The 20,905-nt window shown below is 36.9% G+C and overlaps 2 protein-coding genes and 1 long non-coding RNA gene across 4 annotated transcripts; 2 read left to right on the top strand and 1 right to left on the bottom strand.

Moving 5' to 3' along the window:
- Positions 1–63: 63 nt before the first annotated feature.
- Positions 64–789, bottom strand: LOC110700215 (glutathione S-transferase T3-like). The gene has a single exon (XM_021877723.1). It carries the CDS (start codon positions 787–789, stop codon positions 64–66), a length of 726 nt encoding a protein of 241 aa, XP_021733415.1.
- Positions 790–4,596: 3,807 nt separating this feature from the next.
- On the top strand, positions 4,597–18,100 carry LOC110700163. 2 transcript variants are annotated; one of them, XR_002507156.1, is made up of 5 exons: positions 4,597–4,826; positions 10,957–11,045; positions 14,797–15,271; positions 15,361–15,621; positions 17,835–18,100. It is a non-coding gene; the product is annotated as an uncharacterized LOC110700163 (long non-coding RNA). The 2 variants fall into 2 exon arrangements; XR_002507155.1 differs by lacking the exon at positions 17,835–18,100 and having other exon boundaries at positions 4,601–4,826; positions 15,361–15,727.
- A 222-nt stretch (positions 18,101–18,322) lies between these two features.
- LOC110700188 lies at positions 18,323–19,073 on the top strand. The gene is made up of 2 exons (XM_021877696.1): positions 18,323–18,580; positions 18,673–19,073. Exons 1-2 carry the CDS (start codon positions 18,344–18,346, stop codon positions 18,799–18,801), a joined length of 366 nt encoding a protein of 121 aa, XP_021733388.1. The 5' UTR covers positions 18,323–18,343; the 3' UTR covers positions 18,802–19,073.
- Positions 19,074–20,905: the final 1,832 nt, after the last annotated feature.

Genomic DNA, 20,905 nt, shown 5'->3' with positions numbered 1-20,905 from the left:
ATAAATCAAATGAATATGTGGTTACAAATCTGAATGACCACACCAACTAAAGCATTCAAATTTTCAGCCACGGAATAGGTATACTATGCTAGTTGACAATGACAAATCTTGACAAAGTGAATTCAGAACAAAAGTGACTACACCATGTCGGTATGAATGACCTAAAGTTAAAGCATATTGACAAAGTTTTGGCCTCCACTTTGGATCTCTATTAAGCATTTCAACAGCGTGAGGAAAAGCGAAATTACGACCTTGGGCGAGATGGAAAAGCTTCGACGCACTTTTTATACGGTCAGCTTCGTTGTAACCACTCCCTCCCTCCGGAAGTCTACCTGCTTCATCATAGCAAGATATCCACTGTAGTGTGTCTGCTGCCAACCTTCTCCAGTGCGACGTCAGACTCTTCATAGGTCTTGGTGGAAGTAAATGCGGCTTCTCCGCATGAGCAAGTTGATATGCTGCGTGTACATCGCGCCAAAGGGAAGTTGCTTTCTGGCTCGTGCCTTTAATAGCATTCTCGCTGATCTCCAAGTACAACCCAATCAGAGTTTCATCTTCCGCAACTGACCAAATTCGAGTCGCTCGTGCAACAACCTGGTTGGATTTCAGTTCCGGAACTGGTGGAGGATATTGCGGCGTCTCTGGTACGCTGTCTTCTTCGCTGTCATCGAATTGTGTGTTGCTATCATGTTCAATTTCAGGTGTACATTCTTCATTAACATGGTTTCGTAGGGGAAACTGAGTAGGTGTCTGATACTGTGGAGGTGGTTGCAAAGACGTATTGCCCATTCTTTGCAAGAACAATTGAAACTCGGGATTAGTTAGTAAATCATCACTAAAACCAGAAAATTGTTAACGGAAATTTGGGTTGTTTGGATCCATTAAAAGATTCTGCATCACAAAACAAAAGATAAATATTTTTACTAAGATTTACTCAAAAAACAAATTAAAATGACAACAAATCCAAAAAAATATCAACAACTTTATTAACCAATTCACATATATACTAATTTAAAGTCATAACTAAATTTTAATATTAAAAAAACAAATTAACCAATAATTTCAAGACTTTATTAACTACAAATTTAGTAATGTATGGAGAAAACATCAACAACTTTCTTCAATTACATAATGCAATTACAGTACATGGCCTACAATATTTTTTTTAAAAAAAAACACACATATACTAATTTTAATACATAACTACATGTATATATTTAAAATAAAATTAACCAATAATTGCAACACTTTATTTACTACAAATTTAGTAATGTAAGGATAAATTATCAACAACTTTCTTCAATTACATAAAGCAATTACATAACATGCCATACAATATTTTTTTTTTTTCCAAAAATCACATATATACTAATTTTAATACATAACTACATGTATATATTTTTTTAAAAAAAATAACCAATATTTGCAACACTTTAACTACAAATTTAGTAATTTATGGAGAAAATATCAACAACTTTGTTTAATTACATAATGCAATATAATTACATGGCTTACAATATTTTTTTTTCTTCAAAAAATCACATATATACTAATTTAATTACATAACTGAATTTAAATATTTAAAAAAAATTTTTTTACCTCAATATGGATGTTTTGCAACAAATATATTCTTCTACAAATTTAAAATGCTTAAGAAAATAAAAAAGTGGAGGATTTTAGGTGATTACGAAATTATATCAAAACATATCAAAATGCATGTCTATTTATAGAGAATTTAATTTTATGACCGTTGGTAATTTTTTTTTTTTTTTTAACAAATATATTTTTCGGAAAATCAGTTACAAATAATATTACCGTTGTAAACGGCTAGTATTTTCTCATTGGTCAATCCCCTGCGCAAGACACGTGGCGCGCTCTGATTCGCCAGCAATTCTGACGCGCCTCTGCCAGCGAAATTTTTTTTTTTTTTTTTCTAAGCGTCAAAACGACGCGTTTTGGAAGCGGCCCTTCAGACCACTCCATCAAAACGCGTCGTTTTGATAAGGGCCCAGCCAAATTTTTTTAATTGCGTCTGACCTGCTGTGGGGCCCACTTCCTTCACTGTAGCTACACGAAAATGCTCACTCTTTGGGCAAATTTCATTTTGCCCATGGGCTTTTTTTGGCTTGATCAAATTTTCTCACCTTCTACAATGGTGAGCATTTTATTTTCCCATCAAATTTGCCCATGAGCAAATAAAATGCTCACCATTGGCATTGCTCTTAGGGAGTGTCTCATTTTGATTTTGACTGGCATAAATTTAACCGTGCGATGTATGTTGTTTCGGGGTTTTCTGATGTCCTGCGGGAGAGTTACAATTCCGAGACTGGAACCGGACGCCTGTACCTGCAAAACAAACGGATACTCCGAGTGATTGGAGATCCGCCTCCAACGGTCAAGTTAGTACTTGTTTAGGGAGTAGTTAATGCGGAATACTGTAATTGAGTCTCTCTAGGTGAGAGTGTTTAATGTGTGTAATCCCGTTTAATGAGGATTAATGAAGATATTTATAACCTTAGGAAGCGTGCCACTCTCTAGGTTTAGGTTTAACCTAGGGCTGACTGGGCCTCCTTAAGAGTTGGGCCTTGGTGGCCAGCTATCCCATGTGTCATGGGAAAGGACACGTGGCGTGTCACAATTGGTCCACGGTGGACAGATCACTGACTGACACGTGGCAGACTCTAATTGACCTACGTGGAGGACATGTGGCGGAACCTGATTGGTCCACTTGTCGAATGATGATTGGTGGGTAAAAATCCCCTAATCATATGGTTTATCAGTATTTTTTAAAACAAAAATATTTTTTTGTAAGTACGTGATAAAATTTGTTATTTTATTCGTTATAAGTAAAATATATTATTTAATATTTTCATTTTAAAATAAATTGTGAATTTCCTCACCTTCGTTATATATTTACATAAAATTTCTAATCCCAAAACATAATACTCCATACATTATATTTAATTCATTTAAACTTTAAAATCTCATTCGCCAATTTTGCTTATGAGGCATTTGAACTATTTAATTATAAAAGAATTTACCAATCTCTTATTTAATTGGCTATAATTTTAAACTTTATAATCCTACATGGCTCGTTAAGAAAATTTTATAATTTTTTTTTTTTTTGTATTTATGTGCTACAATTTGTCATATATTTAGATTAAATTCCTAATATCAAAAGATAATATTTTATATTTAATTAATTTAAACTTAAAAAACTCATTTGTCAATTTTGCTTATCTGGTATTTAAATTATTTAATTCTAAGAGAAATTAATAATCTCTTATTTAATTGGCTACAATTAAAATTTATAATCCTACATGGCGCGCTAAGAAAATTAAATCCTACATGGCTCTCTTAAAACTCGGGAAATATATATATATATATATATATATATATATATATATATATATATATATATATATATATATATATATGAAAAATTCATGGGAATAATCCGACCTTTAGGCCATTCTTTTTTAATAATCCCACCTTTGGGTGCCTTTAATTTTTATTGGTCCCATTTGACCAGAAACCGGTTGAAGAGGTAATTTTTTTTTGTTAGTTTAAAATACACATGTCATTACATAATTGGTCCCAAAAAAAAAACAAAAAAAAAATACCCAAATAATTCAGCACCATTCACTATAACCTCCACTGGCACCATTCCCCACCGCCACCTCTAAACCAAACTGACTTCACGCGGCCACACCTACAACCCACCACCCCCTCTCACCTACCGCACCCCAATAGACCGAAATCCCACAACCACCTTGAAACCCACCGTGTCGATCGGAACCCCACCTAACCCAACCCCAAAACCAGATTGTAAAGGGTAATTGAAGCTGAAGCGAAAAGGTGCCTGAAAGGATCTCCATAGTAATCGAAAATCAGAAAAAATGGAGATATTTGGTATGGACTTTGGCTGAGTAATTGGATAGCTTCGCCATAGCCAAATTCCAGAAATAGATTGCTTGCTTCGGGGTAGGTAAAGGGTTGCGGTCCGATGGGGTAGGATGAGACTGGTTTCAGTCCGGCGGGGCTGGGGCGAACCCTCCCCCCCATATCGACAAATTGATCTCCCCTCATATCGGGAATTTGATGCAGTGTGTGGAAGGGAAGGGGGGTGCGAAATCGGTGGTGTGGGCAGGTTTTTCGGGGTTGGGGTAAAGGAGGGGTGGTCGGAAATCAGTGGTGGGGGCTGGGGGAGGTAGTGACTGTGTGTTTTCGCCGGTCGGAAATAGCGCCGGAGGCAGGGGTTAGGCTGGGCGTGGGTATAGTGGCAATGCGGTGGCTGGCGTGGTGATTGGTGTTTTTTTTTTTTAAAAAAAAAAAAATTTTAAAGTTTTTTTTCAATTTTTTAAAGATTTTTTTTAATTTTTTTTTTACCAATCACAGGCCGCCACGTGTCATGTAACCTGTTATAACAGGTTACATGACCGGTTGGGACCAATAAAAATTAAAGGCACCCAAAAGTCGAATTATTAAATAATAATCAAAAGGTGGGATTATTAAAAAAGAATGACCTAAAAGTCGGATTATTCTCATAAATTTTTCATAGATATATATAGACAAGGTTATAATGAGAACCAATCCTTTAATAAGGAACTAGAAACTAATCAGAACCGTTAGATCTAAGAGAAGAGGCGCGCTAGATCAGCGGCTAGGATATATTCTGACAAATTAAATGAAAGTCCCACAAACAAATTCGCGATTTTCTCACTCCTCACCAACGCCGTTTTCGTTCTCCTTTACCATTTTCGTTCTCCTCTACTCTATTGACGCGGATTCTGAGCTTTTCCTACTCCGTTGAAGCATCTTCTGAGGTAAGATGTTTTATTTCTCTCTGTTTTGCAATCATTGAATTTCGATTTCATTATCTAGGGTTAATCGTTAATTCTTAAATCGAACTCTTTGAATTTCTTCATACTTTCAATTTTGATATCAAATTTACATTTTACTTTACCAGTTCTTCAATTTTGAAGTTCTTCTGCTGCAAATTGAAGTGAAACGGATTGATTGTTGGATGTGCCAAAAATTTTGCATAGATTATGGTTAATTTTGCAAAAATTTTATTAATCGATTTATAATTAGTTTAATTTTGCAATTTTAGTTGAATTAGATTTCTAAACTATTTTTTTTTTTTAATCTAGCTTGTTATTTTTAGAATGTATGTAAACTAAAATTCAGTTCATTTAGCTCGTTATCAACAGATTTTAGTTATTCAATTTAGAATTTGCTTTAACAATCTAGGTTTATAAATCTAGCTCTTTAAAGTAAGCTAAAATTCATAAATATCAAACCCGGCCAATTAGATTAAAATTTGTTAAAATAAACTAAAATTGTGCAAAAGTTAACTATTTTGCTCTAAAAGTATAATTAGTAATTTACCATGTATGTACTGATGGTTTATTGGATGTAGTGGCTCTTGACATTTCAAGTCTTCCTTAATAAGACAAGTTGGTTGTTGTCATGGCAAAATCCTTGGCTGCAAGAATGAGAATGGTGCTTGCTAGAAGAATGGGCTGTCAATATATGGGGTTCGAGTATGATGTTGTGTTTGTTGTGCATTTGAATCATAGGTTTTCATTAAACCTTTTGTGCTCAAGACTAGCAATTGTCTAATTTCATTGAACGATCATAATCCTAAGTGATCTCTAAAGTAAATAAAAAAGAATATAAAGTGAATAAAAAAGACTTTAATGTAAACCTATTAGCTCAAGTCGTAGAGCACTATGCAAATGCATAGAGGTGTAGGTTCAGATGAGTCAAATTATAAGAAACAAATATATTGAGTTCAATGTAGAGGTTTTCAAATTAAAAGTAAATAAAACTATATCGAAAGTAAACAAAAAAAGAAGAAATCTAATAAAACATATAAATAACTAAAATAAACTTTTATACAAAGTTTAATCTTTAGACTACACAAATGAACCTACGTGGGATTTGAACCCACATCTTTTGTGCAATTGCACAATGCTCTACCGATTGAGCTAGTAGGCTAGTGTTATCAATCTATTAAGTAATACTAATTGTATAGAGAAAATAAGTCATGCAGATGAAGAATTGAGCTAGTAAACCAAATAATCTTAAAAGTAAATAAAATAATCTATAAAGTAACTGCAATAAAGCCTTGGGTTATGGTAACATAGTTTTGTTCTTTTATTTCATATCTGGGTAGGGGTTGGAGTTGGAGATGGGGCATGTCACTATTTGGTGATAAAGTGTTGAACTCAAAATACCTCAGCTCAAAAGTAAATAAAAAAGGCTAAAAAGTACATTAAAACATCATTAAAGTAAATAAATAATATTACTTCTGCTAATGCTTCTGCTGCTCCTCCCGCACAGATTGCACTCTTGCTCACAGCAGCTTCCCGTTTTGCTCAACTTTAAGAACTCTCGAGCAGCATTTATAGCAGCAGGCATTAGAGCAAACGTAGCATAGCAGCAGCAGGCGGTACAACAGAAATAGCATAGCAGCAGCAAGCCATGGCAGGGAAGTGGCTGCAGCAGCAGCCTAGGCAGGGCCAGCAGCTGTAGCAGCAGCCTGGCCTGCAGCAGCAGCAGCTGCCCTGCGTGGCAGGGCTGCAGCACTCAACTCGATCATTTACAAGAAGGTGGATATGGATGCATATGTTTAAGTGGGGCGGGCTATTAGGCTTGGGACAGTGATCATGGATGAGTTGGATAAGGTTGTAGCTGCTGGAAAAGTATGCTCATACTACACTTCTCCTGCATTTGCTGAAGCTCTCGCATTAAGATACGACCTCCAACTAGCAAGAAGATTGGGGTATTTAAATGTAAATAAAAAATAATCTAAAGTGAATAAAAAAGACTTTAAAGTAAACTGAATGAAATACACACAAATAATTAAAAGAAATAATTTCATCTCATAAATAAACCTACGTGGGATTCGAACACACATCTTTTGTGCACTTGCACAATACTCTACCTATTGAGCTAGTAGGCTAGTGTATATTGTCGAAGTAAAGAAAATTACTAAAAAGCAAATAAAAAAAAATAAAATGATCTCAAAAGTAAACAAAACAATCTCAAAAGTAAATCTAATTTGAAAGGAAGTATGATCCTAAAACTGGATGCTTGCATGGTCCAAATCCCAAAAGACTACGGAGTATTAGATATAGAAGGATCTGACATAATTGCTTTGGGGTATGAAATATTTCAACAAATGGATATATTCCTTCCTTTGTTGTGCTATTCAAAAGCCTGGATACTCAGGACACTCAACCTGAAAATACACAAAGTATCAAAATTATTAGAGATAAAACTGACTAAAATATCATTACATAATGCAGCAATACTGTAGTGAAATGCACAAAATGCATTCAGATCCCTATAATCCCTTTTTATATACTCTATACATCCGAGTGATACATGACAAGCACAATAAACCACATCAACCACCATCCGCTACTGGCAAGCATAACCCCATCAAGAAATTTTTAAAGTAATAAAAAGTTACTCAAAAGTAAATGAAAAATTATCAAAAGTAAAGCATAAAATTTACAAGTATAAGAACTACACGAAGGGAATCTCTGTATTGACATCAAAAATCAAGTACAAATCAATTACAAACAAAGCAAATATATAATTGACTGATTTAACCATAGACATGGAAAATGAAAAAGAATCATTAATCAATAGAACAACTATTCTACACCCCAACTCCACCATGTAGTGTTGCTCATTACAAGTTGCAGTTGCATACTCTCATTATGAGTATATGACATCAAATAACTATACCCAGAATTCAAAAGCATAACCATTCAAAAAGACCAAATAATTTAGAGGAATCAACCAAAATAAAAATAAAACTCTGATTCATTAAAATAAAGACCTACCTCAGTCGAACATATGATTCATATAGATAAAAAAAAATACCTCAGTTGAACAAATAAGAAAAGCAACCTCAAATCATACAAAAATCAAATAAATTATTGATACCAAATTATGAAATAGAACTTGCAATTACTAATTCTATAGAACAATTATGAAAATCCTAGTTTTTGCAATCGAAATCGCATAATCTTGACTTTTAATAATAAAATTAAATCAAAGAAAACAACAATAATCAAAATCCAAATTTCGGATGAAAATATCAGAAAAAATAGATAAAAATTCTATAATTTTAGAAGCTGACAGTACATCCATAGAAATTCATCAAAAACATAATTCGAAACAAAACTCATGGAAAAACATCCGATTGAAACAAAAAATAATTCAACGAAACTCTAATTCGAGGAAATCCTAAAATTAAAAATGAAATTGTAAGTTGCTCAAATTAAAAATCACGAAAACCCTAATTTCATACTCAAAATCCTACAAAATCAAAAAATTAAAATCCAATTGAATAAATAACAACAAAGAAAAACAAAATCACTTAGCTTACTTGTCCAGGTTCAAGCTGCAACGAAAGACAAAGATGAAAAGTAGATCGATGCAAAGATGAGAAGAGTGCAAAAATTCGCAGGAAGAGAGAATATGCAGGAGAGAGAAAGTGTATTGAACAAAGAGAAAGTGAAAATGAAAGGCGTTTAGAATGAAGTCGGTAGTCATTCAAAACGGGAAATTATCATCATACCCTTAATGAAGCGGGTGAACTACATGCCGTCAGATGAAGCGCAATGAACGATCCAGATGAGTTCCTAGTTTCTATGGATTTTTTATGAAATACCACTGAGTTTTTTCAAAATTTACCATATACCACACAAAATTTTTTAATTCACCATATACCATTCAGTTACTGTACGTTAACACAGAATGCCATTAATGGTAACTTCTGTTAGTGTGTCGTTTGGGGTAAATTACCAATATGCCCTTACGCATTAAATGGCGCCATTGTTAGGGTTGACTTTCCCAAACACAACGTCTCATCTTCTAAAATTTGACCCCCCATCTTTCTTCTTTTCCATTGAAGAAACTGTCTGTTTGTCTTCATTGATCTTCAACCCTAAAAATCCATCCAAAAATTGCAAATTGTCGATTTTGTGAAGTGAATTGCAACTAGGAAAGCAAATTGGGACCAACGGTTGAACTTAGAGGCAGTTTGACGAGGTTTCTGACACAGCGTGGTGTTTGTGACTGAATTTTGCACAAAGTTCGCAACTTCGGTGGATTAAGCATACGCAAGGCATTACTATCCTTATCCATTTGCATTTCGAGTTCTGATTTTGTTGTTTTTTTGCAAAATTGAGTTAGGGTTAGGGTTTCGTGGAAATTGATCATCTGTGTCAGTTTGTTTGCTATTAAATTCGAATGTGAATTATATGAAAGTTAAGTTTGATGTGTTGTATGCGAATTTGAGTTATGTTAAAGTGAAGTTTTTTGTTTTGTATGCGATTTATAGTTTGGATTGTGATGTAATGTGTTGTTGGTAAATGTTGTTGTTAGGATGAGTGCAATGTGGTTGTTAGTTCGTGCTCCAGGGGGTACTTTTGATGTGAGGGTGGATGAAACTGATAAGACCAATTTGATGGAGTTGTTTGAGTATATGTTTGAGGATTCAGTGAAACAGAACGTATTTCTCCCTAAATACGCTAGTAGAAAATTTGAATAGGCACCCCCCCTTTAGCACCGGTTCTTGAAAACCGGTGCCAAAATAAATGGGCGGGATTGGAAATTTGAGAGTTGGCACCGGTTCTAACCTAAACCGGTGCCAAATAGCTTAATTAGCACCGGTTCAAACCGGTGCCATCCTTTATTAAAAAAAATAAAAATAAAAAGAAGCAGGGAGTGGAGTTGGCACCGGTTTAGAGAGAACCGGTGGCAATTACAACAATTAGCTCCGGTTTGAACCAGTGCCAGTTTAAAAAAAAAAACCCGGGTGTTTTAATTATGCCCTTTGCTTCTAACGTCTCTGCCTCTGGTTTTCGCTGCTTCCCTCTTCTCTTCTCTTTGTATTGCTTCCCTCTTCTCTTCTCTTTGCATTGCTTCCACTCCATTGAATTCTGGTTTAGACCTTCCATTGGAGCAGTTGCCGCCGCACGCACCACCTTCATCTCTCCTCCATTGAAGCATCTTCGAGGTAGGTATACCTAGGTTTCAATTTCTCCATTGAATTCCTTCCCATTCATGGGTTTTTTGAGGATTTGCGATTCATTTTAGTACTTGTAAGTTTCTTGTAATATAGAGTTTGTCAACTAAACGCGCAAGGCCCCCCTCCACAATGACCCTCCACATATATACTTAGCTTGTATATGGTTATGAAATGTAAGTTCTTGTTTTGATTTTTTAGCTATGTTACTTAATCTGTATGTGAGTATGTTGCTTGAACAGAACAAATTATGCTAATGTTGTATACGTGTGACATTTATTTTATATATATGCATGCTGATTGGGGGTTTTGGGGCTGCTGCTTGCTGGTTGTTGGGGGCTTCTAGTGCTGCTGGTGGTGTTGTTGTATGTGTGGCTGTTGCTGTGAGTTGCTGTAGTGATTTGAGGTGATGTTTGGCTGCAAAGGGTGGAGATGGTCTTGGTTGTTAGGTGTTTGGCGTGGTCGGTGATTAGGAGTAGTATGGCTGCAATGGAGCTGAGGGAATGCGGGCTAGATGTGTAGTGTTTTGGTGTAGGTGTTTGAGTGAGGTAGCAGGGGAGCAAAATGAATAAATAAAACTTAGCCACTTGTCTCTTGAATTATAAAATTGCAATTACTAAAATGAATAAATAAAACTTAGCCACCAGGGTTAAGTAGTAATAGGTCATATAAAATTGCAAATATGCGAACCAAACATGTATAAATACATTGTGGCGATAAATTTGATATATAGGCGATATATAGGGTTAAGTAGTGTTATACCTTTTGTGGTTGTTGTGGTTTGTTGCCCCATTTTCTCTCTCATTCCTTAATCATATGCCCCTATCTTTTCTTATTACCCATTTCTCATACTTCCTAACTTTTGTTGATTCTTTTGTTTTTTCTTTTTTGTGTTTTTATAGATTCATATGTGATTTGAAGTTCAATACCAGCTTGAAGACTACATATTTAGCTCAAGTGGGAAGTTAGAAAGATTACATCCATTGTATTGGTATGAATTATAAACTTCTCTAATAAGCTATGTATATTTCTTTCTCTTTATTGTTTAAATAAAAGTTTTTTCATGACAAACTAAATACAACAATAAAAATGTGAAATACTTGCATCATCATATGCCTAGATACCCATTCAAGGCTTTCTCATTAGGAGAAAGTCTTGAATAGTCCCCGGTTGGGACTGTTCTTGAACGTTTACTCTCACTTAGGGGGTTCAAGAGTTTTGCGAGAGAGTTTCATCTTATCAGCGCAGAATGGGTTTCGATTGCCTCTATTGTCCTTGTGTTGATTGTAATAATGTGAAGGTGGTCAATAGTGTTGATATCATTAGAGATTATGTAGTTTGTCGTGGGTTTAGGGTTAAATACCATGTGTAGATTTGGCACGGTGAAGAAGGAGAGTACAGTGGGGATGTTATTGGGAATGATGTGCATGATGATAGAAGCAATGACATTCGTGTGGACGAGGAATACAAGAATGATGAACATATTGTTGATACTGGTGCTGAGGATGGATTTGAGGATGATCATGTGGATGAGGTCGAGGATGAAGGGGTGGATGAGATGATGCATGGTTTTGAAGGTGACGTGTTTGAGTCATTATCGGAGGCTTCTAAAAAGCCTTTGTATCCTGGGTGCAAAAAATACTCTAAACTATCAGCCGTGCTAACACTTTTTAACATTAAGTCGAAGCATGGGTGGATGGACATTAGTTTTACTTCTTTGTTGAGCGCGTTAAGTGAGATGTTGCCCGACGGGAATGAAATTCCTAAGTCTTACTATTACGCAAAGAAGCTCATGTGTCCATTTGGTTTGGAGTATAAGAAGATACATGCATGTCCTAATGATTGTATTCTTTATCGAAATGAATATGAAAAATTGGAGGAGTGTCCACGATGTAAGAAGTCGCGCTACAAGCGCATGAGTTGCAATGCTGGTACGAAGGGACCGCCTGCTAAGGTGTTGTAGTATCTTCCCATTATTCCAAGGTTTAAGCGTCTATTCTCAACACCAACAGACGCTAACAACTTGAGGTGGCATGAAGAGGGAAAAAGGAAAAACAGAATGCTGAAGCATCAAGCCGACTCCCCACAACGGAAGAACCTTGATATCAAGTTTGGAGAATTTGGTGATGAAGTTAGAAATTTAAGGCTTGGTTTGTGCACGGACGGGATGAATCCATTTGACACTCTTAGTACCCAGCATAGCACGTGGCCGGTACTGTTAGTGATCTACAATTTGCCTCCTTGGTTGTGCATGAAACGGAAATACGTAATGCTTTCTCTATTGATATCGGGGCCAAGGCAACCTGGAAACGACATAGATGTTTATCTTGCGCCCCTTGATGATTTGAGAAAGATGTGGGACGAAGGGGTTTCTGTTTTTGATGCTCATAAGAATGAGATGTTCACATTACGTGCAACTCTTATGTGGACCGTTAATGATTTTCCTGCGTATGGAAACTTGTCTGGGTATAAGAACAAAGGGAAAAAAGCATGCCCCATTTGTATTGATGATACGCCAAGAAGACGCCTTGATCATTCTCACAAAGAGGTGTACTTGCGAACCCGAAGGTTGCTCAGGCGCGATCACCCGTACCGTAGGCAGAAAAAGGCTTTCGATGGGACAACGGAAGAGGGGACTGCTCCTAGGCCGTTGACTGGTGAGGAGGTTTACGCTCGAGTAAAGGGTGTACGAACAGTCTTTGGGAAATTTGAAAAAGCGGCGGAGTCAACTGCTCTCTTTAAAAAAGAATCAATCTTTTGGTTGCTCCCGTACTGGAAAGAACATGACGTTAGGCACTGTCTTGATGTAATGCATATAGAGAAGAATGTGTGTGATGCTCTTGTGGGAACGCTGATGAATATTCAAAGCAAGACAAAGGACGGAAAGGGTGCACGGGACGATTTGAAAAAGATGGGGTGCGTCCAGAATTGTGGGTTCAGCAAAGGATTAGTAAGGAAAAGGAACAGGAAAATGAAAATGAAATGAGTTCGAAAAAAGGAAAGGGGAAGAGCAAGGGAAAGGGAAAGGCCACGGATGCGTCGAAGAAGAAAAATGAGGGAAAAGCCAAGAAGGGCAAGGCCTATTTACCTCCGGCTTGCTACACATTGTCAAGGGTAGAAAAACGGATGTTTTGTGCATGTCTGTATGACATTAAGGTTCCATCAGGGTACGCATCTCACTTTAAAAGATTTGTATCCTTAAATGGAGAATTAAAGCTGACAAGTATGAAATCCCATGATTGTCATGTTCTGATGCAAGTTTTCCTACCAATTGCAATACGTGGTATTTTACCAAAGCACGTGAGGGAAGCTATTACAAGCCTCTGTTCGTTTTTCAATATAATATGCAGCAAAGTGCTTGATCCTTGTACACTTGATGCTTTGCAGGCGGATGTGGTTGTGACTTTGTGCAAATTTGAGATGTACTTCCCACCCTCGTTTTTCGACATAATGGTGTATTTGATTCTTCATTTGGTGCATGAGATTAAGTTGTGCGGGTACATTGGAAGATAAAGTCAGGAATCGGGCTCACGCGGAAGGAAGTATGATTCAAGGGACCGTGGCTGAGGAGGTCGGTAATTTTGTGGCCGACTATATAGCCATTGCTAAACCTATTGGTATTCCTACTTCTCGACACGAAGGGAGACTTGATGGTCATGGCACAATCGGGTCGAAACGAATGTCACCTGATCGAGAGAAGTTCTTACAAGCGCACTTATATGTGTTGCACCATGTTGCAGATGCTCACCCATATTTAGACGAGCACATGGGTAGTTTGCGTGATGAATTTCCATCGAAAGGTGAACGGGCACTGATGCAGTTGCATAATAAGAAGTTTGTGAGCTGGTTTCGTGATCGAGTGATGGGTGGAAAGTATGAGAGTGTCACAGATACAGTAAGGTGGCTTGCTTATGGTCCTAGGATGACGTTCGCTCATTTGAGGGATATGACATAAATGGGTACACATTTTGGACTGAGCGTCAGGATTTGAAATCATCCTTGACCCAAAACAGTGGTGTAATGCTTGTGGCATCGTCAAGGGAGTTTGCAAGTGCTAAGGATAAATCACCTGTTGATGCAGAGTTGTCATACTACGGTCGAATTCAAAAAAAATTTGGGAGCTTGATTATTGTGACTTCACGATTGCTCTTTTCCGGTGTAAGTGGGTTGATAATATCAGGCGTAACGTCAAACATGATGACTTTACTCTTGTAGATCTTGGCCACCTGAATGATAGTGCTGAACCATTCATCCTTGCATCTCAAGCCAAGCAAGTGTTTTACGTAAGTGACCCAACCGACTCAAAATGGTCTATTGTGCTAGCCGGCAAAAGAAGAGTCCTTGGCGTTGGAGATGTCGAGGATGAGGAAGAATATGATGCGTTTGATGACTCGGCACCTTTCACTGTTCCTAGACCTGTTGTACCAAATGAGATAGACGACCAAGACAATTACATGCGATTAGACCACGACGAAGGAATATTAGATTGAGGTACTATTTTTTGTTAGTTTGAAATTGTAGGCGTCGAAAGTATTATTAAATCAAATTATTAGGTGAAAATGAATGAAATTGTTAACTTACTTGCCCATTTTTCTTATTTTCTTTTAAATGAATGAAGTAACTTACTTGCCCATTTTCGATGTTGATTTTTATTACAATCGAGCAATTTATATTTGATTATAACTTTACCTTACAAATTTATTTATATTACAACTAATAACTTGTTACGTTTGTAATGACAGGTTTTTACATCTCATAGCGGACGATCGGTACATTTTAGGAGTCGAGGATGTAGAGGATGATGATGATGATTCATCTGGGGATGGGGACGAGCTATATGATGTCAACAAGGAGCAGAATTTGGGTGAGGCAGAAGATCAGGCTCACGATGCTTTGGAGCGTATGTTAGATGAGTTTGAAATTTCAGCTGATCAAGCGCCTCCTATCGAGAATGCAATGTCTGAGTCGTTGGGCGAGGATCAAAGTGGAGGGGGGGTGAAGGGACAAGCGCAGAAAAAGATGAGGGGTCCGACGACAAGTTTCAAGAAACCTGTCGGTCCAATGGTCTTGGAGTATGACAGGGTAGGACAACCGACAGGTAAATGGCGTCGTCAGTATGCTGTTCAAGTTGGGATTTGTGCGCGCAAAATCCCCATTACTCTTCGTTTGAGCGACGTACCTATTGGCTTGATAGACACGTTTTGGAATGATACAAGGGTAAGTGATTTGTTTCCACGTTTATAAATTCCTTCAATTTATTGTTATTTAATGGGCAAACTAATAATGACTGTTATTTGTGCTTGCAGAGTCTATTTAACATTCCAAATGAGTACGCCAAGTGAAGGGTGTTTGAATCCTTACTTGCGACAAGATTCAGAGGCTTCAAGACCACCTTAGTTTGTCGGTTTATCACAAAGAAGCTTGTGAGAAAACCAAAGAACAAGAAAGGAGGTGGCATGGATGATGAAGTCATCGATGAAGAGAAACTCCCATGGCAAATATGGCCTAGTGTATCAAAGGAAGATTGGGATGCTTTCGTTCTTCAAAAAAGCAAAAAAGAAGCAATTGTAAGTTCAAGTATGTAATACCCCCAAATCTCCCTCTACGGAATATGTAGAAAATACGTATAAATACCATAGAGATAGACTGGGGCGTATTACCGCCGCGTGATAACGCAAGGCTTATACTTTAAAATACTTTTGCAGCGGAAAATCTTTATTCTTATTAATAAAACTTTAAATAAAACTTGTTCATAATTTGTGACACAAAAACGACTCCAACTTTTCCTAAGCTAGGTGAAATTCCCATGGACTCCCGTATGCATCAATCAACTTCCACCTGAAACATTCACCTGCTTACCATAAATGGTAAACAGGGCAAAGCCAAAACAAAAGCACGTATTAGCAAATTATGCTAAGTAGATTATGTGTAAGATAAGTAAAACATAATTTAAATCATTTAGATTTAATTCATAAGAATTCCAATGTCGTACTCAAGTAAGAGTTTTTCCAATTCAATTCTTTCAAGACAAATTTAAAAACTCAATCGATTACGTTCCAAAACCAATTCCTCACTAAGTGTGCACACCCCCCAAGTGGTTTACTTTATGAACAAAGGCCAATCTTGAGGAAAGGCTAGGTCATGCAAAGTCCATAGCCTTCTCTAATCCATTCCCTAAGTAGGATTCATAACCATATCGATTGATTGCTTAAAAGCATCTTTTAAAAAAAAAATCCGTTATACTTGGACATCAATAAACTTGTAAATCATTTTTAATCCAATCCTTTTAATAATTTTAATCACAATTCAAAGCCTCTTTGAGTAACCAAAATCATTAATTTCAAGCTATCATAAAACACAATTTCATATAGTAAAACATAATTTCATACGGCACATAATTTCATAAGAACTATATTAAAACATAATTTCATAGTCAACTTTCGAAGGTATCAAACCACATAACGTACCTTAATTCCGAATATCAATCAACACTTCGCACTTTCAAAGTTCAATCACGAATACACCATGAAGAAAATAAAGGAATAGGATTAAAGGAAATTGAATTTGCGTTGGAAAGGATAGGCAGAACTTGCAAAGGTCATAAATCCTTTGATATAACTCCGAATTGGGTGATTCTTGAGCCTAACCTCAAGGATATTTTGAGAGGAATAATTTTCTGTGAAATAGAAAAATCCAAAAAATGACCAGAAGTGCCCGAAAATTGGCTCCAAAGATATACGGGCAGATTTTCTTTTAGAAAAGAGGAAAAGAAAAATAGGAAAAGTTTGAGGGAAAAGAAGAGTAAAAGAAAAGAAGGGAATTGAGTTTTTGGTGTGAAGAATATGAGAGTTATGAGGGGTTATTTATAGGTGTTTAGGTGATGAGTTTATAGAAATTTAGGGTTGTATAATTTATGGAAATTTTAAAGAATAGAAATTAGGGTTTTAAATGTATGGAAGGGTATTAGATTTTATTTGGTCATGAAATATTATTTAGTAGGTTTTAAGCTTGGAGTGCAAGTATAGAATAAGATCAAGAGATTTTAGATTTAAGAATAGAAATAAGGAATTTTAAAGGATTTTTATTTTTAATAAATTAAATTAAAACCATTTAGAAAATTTATGAGTGGCCGAAAATATTGAGCTTAATATTGCTCAATATTTTCGGTGCTTCTATGTTAATTTAATGATTTTGTAAAATAATTTATTTACCTAAAATTAATAATCCTATAAAATTTATTTGTGAAAATTAATAATTGAAGAATAAAAATCAGATTTTTATTAAATAATTAGGGTGGCCGAAAATATTGACATATAATAATTAATTAAATCAGATTTTTATTGTATAAAATCCGAAAATTAATATATTTCATGAAAATAATTAATTTAGAAAAATATTAAAACAATTTAGATTTTTATTCTATGAAAACCGAAAATACATTTTAATTAATCTACCGAATTAATATAATTTTGGTTTAGCTATTTAAATTTTGAGAAATCAAAAATACTATTTATAACATAAGTATAAAATAGTTTCATTTATTGGATTATCCAATTTAATTAGTTTTTTAGAATAATGATTTTGGCGCCAAAATTTAAATATCATTTTGGCTCCAAAACTAAAATACTCTTTAGAAAATAATTAATTTAGAAAAATACGTCAAAATACAAGACTAAAATACCTTTCAAAAATACGGGGTATTACAGAGTAACTCTGATGACAATTGTATAACATATTTAATATTTTGGTAGTTTTGAAACTAATATGTCTAATTATGTAGGAAATAAGGGAGCAGAATTCCAAGAATGCATTGCAGAAGCAATACTACCATCGTATGGGGTGTATGACGTTAGATGAATGGAGGGAGACGTGGGTGAGTGAGGGAGTATACCCCACTGTGCTTGTAGGGTCCTCCAGAGTGTCCTCTGACTCCACGACCAGTACTTTGGTGAGTTGTGCCGGAGATTTCTTTTGTTCTTTGCATTCTCGTGACAAGAAAACCGGAAAATGATCCATCAAGGCTCCGGAAACGAAATAAATGGCAGATAAACTTGTAAGCAACTATGAATTGGAACTGCATGAATCTTTTGCATATATATCACTTTACATAAACACTAACTTGATGTTGCCTTTTTGTTTTTGCTACAGCTTGAGTACACTGAAGAGCTTGTTGAAGGCAAGCTCGTCCCAACAGTGGAGAAGGACCCTTTCACCTTGGCTTTGGGAAAGCCCTACCATCCAGGATGCATATTGGGTGCGGGGGGGAGCTTGCTAGGATGGGAGAAGGTAATGGGTCCGGAATATACCAAATCAGGGAGATCTCGGGCAAGTATGAACTCACCGGTCAACTTGGATGCCACGGTGGCATCAATCAAGGAACTAGTGCGCAACGAGATGCGAGAAGAGTTCAATGCATGGGCAAAGCAAATGAACTTGCTGAGCTTGCCTTTCTCCTCGACTACACCGGTCGACTCTTCTAGTCACCCACGAAAACAAGGAGAAGATGAGATACATGCAGACGAGGAGGTACATGATCAAGTGGTTTCTAATGTATAAGTTTTGACTTTTTGAGTTACGTGGGTTCTAATTAGCCTCGCACTATCAATACACTGTTGCAGGTTAGTAATCTTGCACATGCGTACTTGAGGGAGCTTGAAAATCCAACACCTCATGACTTTCCAGTTCTACAAGTGAGTTATTTAGTTATTTCTTTGGATGGTGATATTGGTTCTTTGATTCTGCTGTGAATTTGTGAAGTTTGTTGTGTTGTATATTGGATGAAGTTTGCGGTTTTATGTGCTGTAAATGTTCTTCATTTCTTCGTTTGTTTCGTGTTTCTTCGTTCATGTAAACACCGGTTTCTGTGCTGTTTCAATGCTATTGTTGTCGTGTTTCTGTGCTGTCATGCTGTTTTTGTCATGCTTTTTCTGTGCTTGCTGCCTACCTACTTTCATGGTTGATCTAATGCTGCCGTCTGCCTGCTGTGCTGCCTGCTGTGATGTTGTGAGTTGTGCGGTGAGCGTGTTGTGTTGCTGCTGTTTCTGTGTTGTGAGCTGTGTCTACTGTTTCTGTGGAGCTGTGAGCTATGCTGCCTGCTGTGAGTTGTGCTGTTTTTGTGCTGTGTTGCCGCTGTTTCTGTGCTGTGAGCTGTGAACTGTACTGAGTTGTGCTGTAAACTGTGTTGAGTTGTGCCGTGAGCTGTGAACTGTGCTGAGTTGTGCTGAGAACCGCGCTGTGAGCTGTGCAGGCAGCAGGCAGCTGAGCAACAGCTGAGCAGCTGTGCAAGCAGCAGGCAGCAGCTGAGCAACTGTGCAAGCAGCAGGCAGCAGCAGTGCCGGAAGTACAGCTGTTGTTCTGTTGCTGCGCTGTTCCGCTGTTTTGTTATTCCCTTTTTTTTGTTTTACTTGTTTCTTACAAGTGATATTCCAAATTGGTGCAGGAAGAGACCCGTTGTGAAATTCTTCACCCGGGCGAATCGCTTAGTGGAGCTTTGAATGTCGTTACATATGGTAGTGCACAACCGGCCGAACAAGGTACGGTCCATTTGCGACCGTTTCGACCTGAGTATTATTCGGTCGGGATCCATTATGTGGTTGTCGGGTTCGAGGACATCCTAATACCTGTGCCCGTAGAGGAGGATGAGTTTACAACACTTTGGGCGGCAAAAGGTAGTTTTGTGCAATGGCCATGTGCTTGGATACGGTTGGTGAACCAGGTAATTAAGATTTAAAGTTCACGCTTTACTCTATACCCGATTTTCATCCCAAGAGTTGGATGAAATTCTTTTCTAACCATTTGTGTGATTTGTCTTATTAGCCATCGAGGAAAAGCCAAACTCCAAAGAAGAGGGTGGAGGGGCCAAAAAGCATTGATCAACCGATGCCAAAGAAGAGGAGTGAACATGGCTCGGTGAGTGGAAAAGCGTCGAACAAGAGCTCTTCACGAGGTTAAGCTATGCAAGCTACTCCACTAGTTGAAGACACGGTGCTTCAATCGTTCTCTAAGGAGTTAACTTATCTGCACAACTGTGTTTGCGTGTTGCCTAGTGACAGCCCCATTCAAGTTCCACTACCTAAGGAAATGTTCCACTACGATGATGATGCAATGGCATGGGTATTCAAAGAAGATGTGAAGGAATTTCTAAGTGGTGCAATGCTTAACATTTCCCTCATTCAAATATGCATCAGGTAATTCAACTAGTACTCAATTTATGTTAATTCAGTTTAGTGGTGATTGTCGGTTGGTTTTCGATTAACATTCTATTATCATGCAAGCAGAGCACTTATGGGAGCTTGGTTCTCCATGTCAAATTGGGTGGTTATGCCCTGAGCAGATCTCCACTGCTAGAATCTTAGGCAACCACGCTGACGTGTTGTACTATGTTGAACGAGATATCAAGGAATCAGTGCGTGCGGGAGACATGTTTATATTTGCCCCATATTATGAGGAGTACGTCAGATTATGCTTGTCAAATTCATTTGTTTTCCCAGTTTATATGTTGTACTTGCCTAATTATTGATTTGTTTGTCTCGTATGAATGTATGTACATAGTTATCATTGGAACCTACTGGTGATTTGTGTTTCCAGTAACACAATCTTCTTCTTTGATTCTGCTCGGTTACCTGAACCAAGAAAGCGCCTCATGAAGTCCATACTGCAAAAGTAAATATACATAGCTTCAATTCTTGTTGTTGATTATCATAACCTAACTCATATATATTAATTATACTAATCAAATTTGAACTTACTTTTCTATGTAGTGTTATGAAGAAGATAAATTCTCGAGCTCCTCGAGGTCCTACATGGAAATCACCGATGGTAATGCCACATGATATTGTGATTTTCGTAATA

The sequence above is a fragment of the Chenopodium quinoa genome, unplaced genomic scaffold (genome assembly GCF_001683475.1).
Source record: "Chenopodium quinoa cultivar QQ74 unplaced genomic scaffold, ASM168347v1, whole genome shotgun sequence".
Lineage (NCBI taxonomy): Eukaryota > Viridiplantae > Streptophyta > Magnoliopsida > Caryophyllales > Amaranthaceae > Chenopodium > Chenopodium quinoa.
This window is presented reverse-complemented; position numbering and strand designations above follow the sequence as displayed.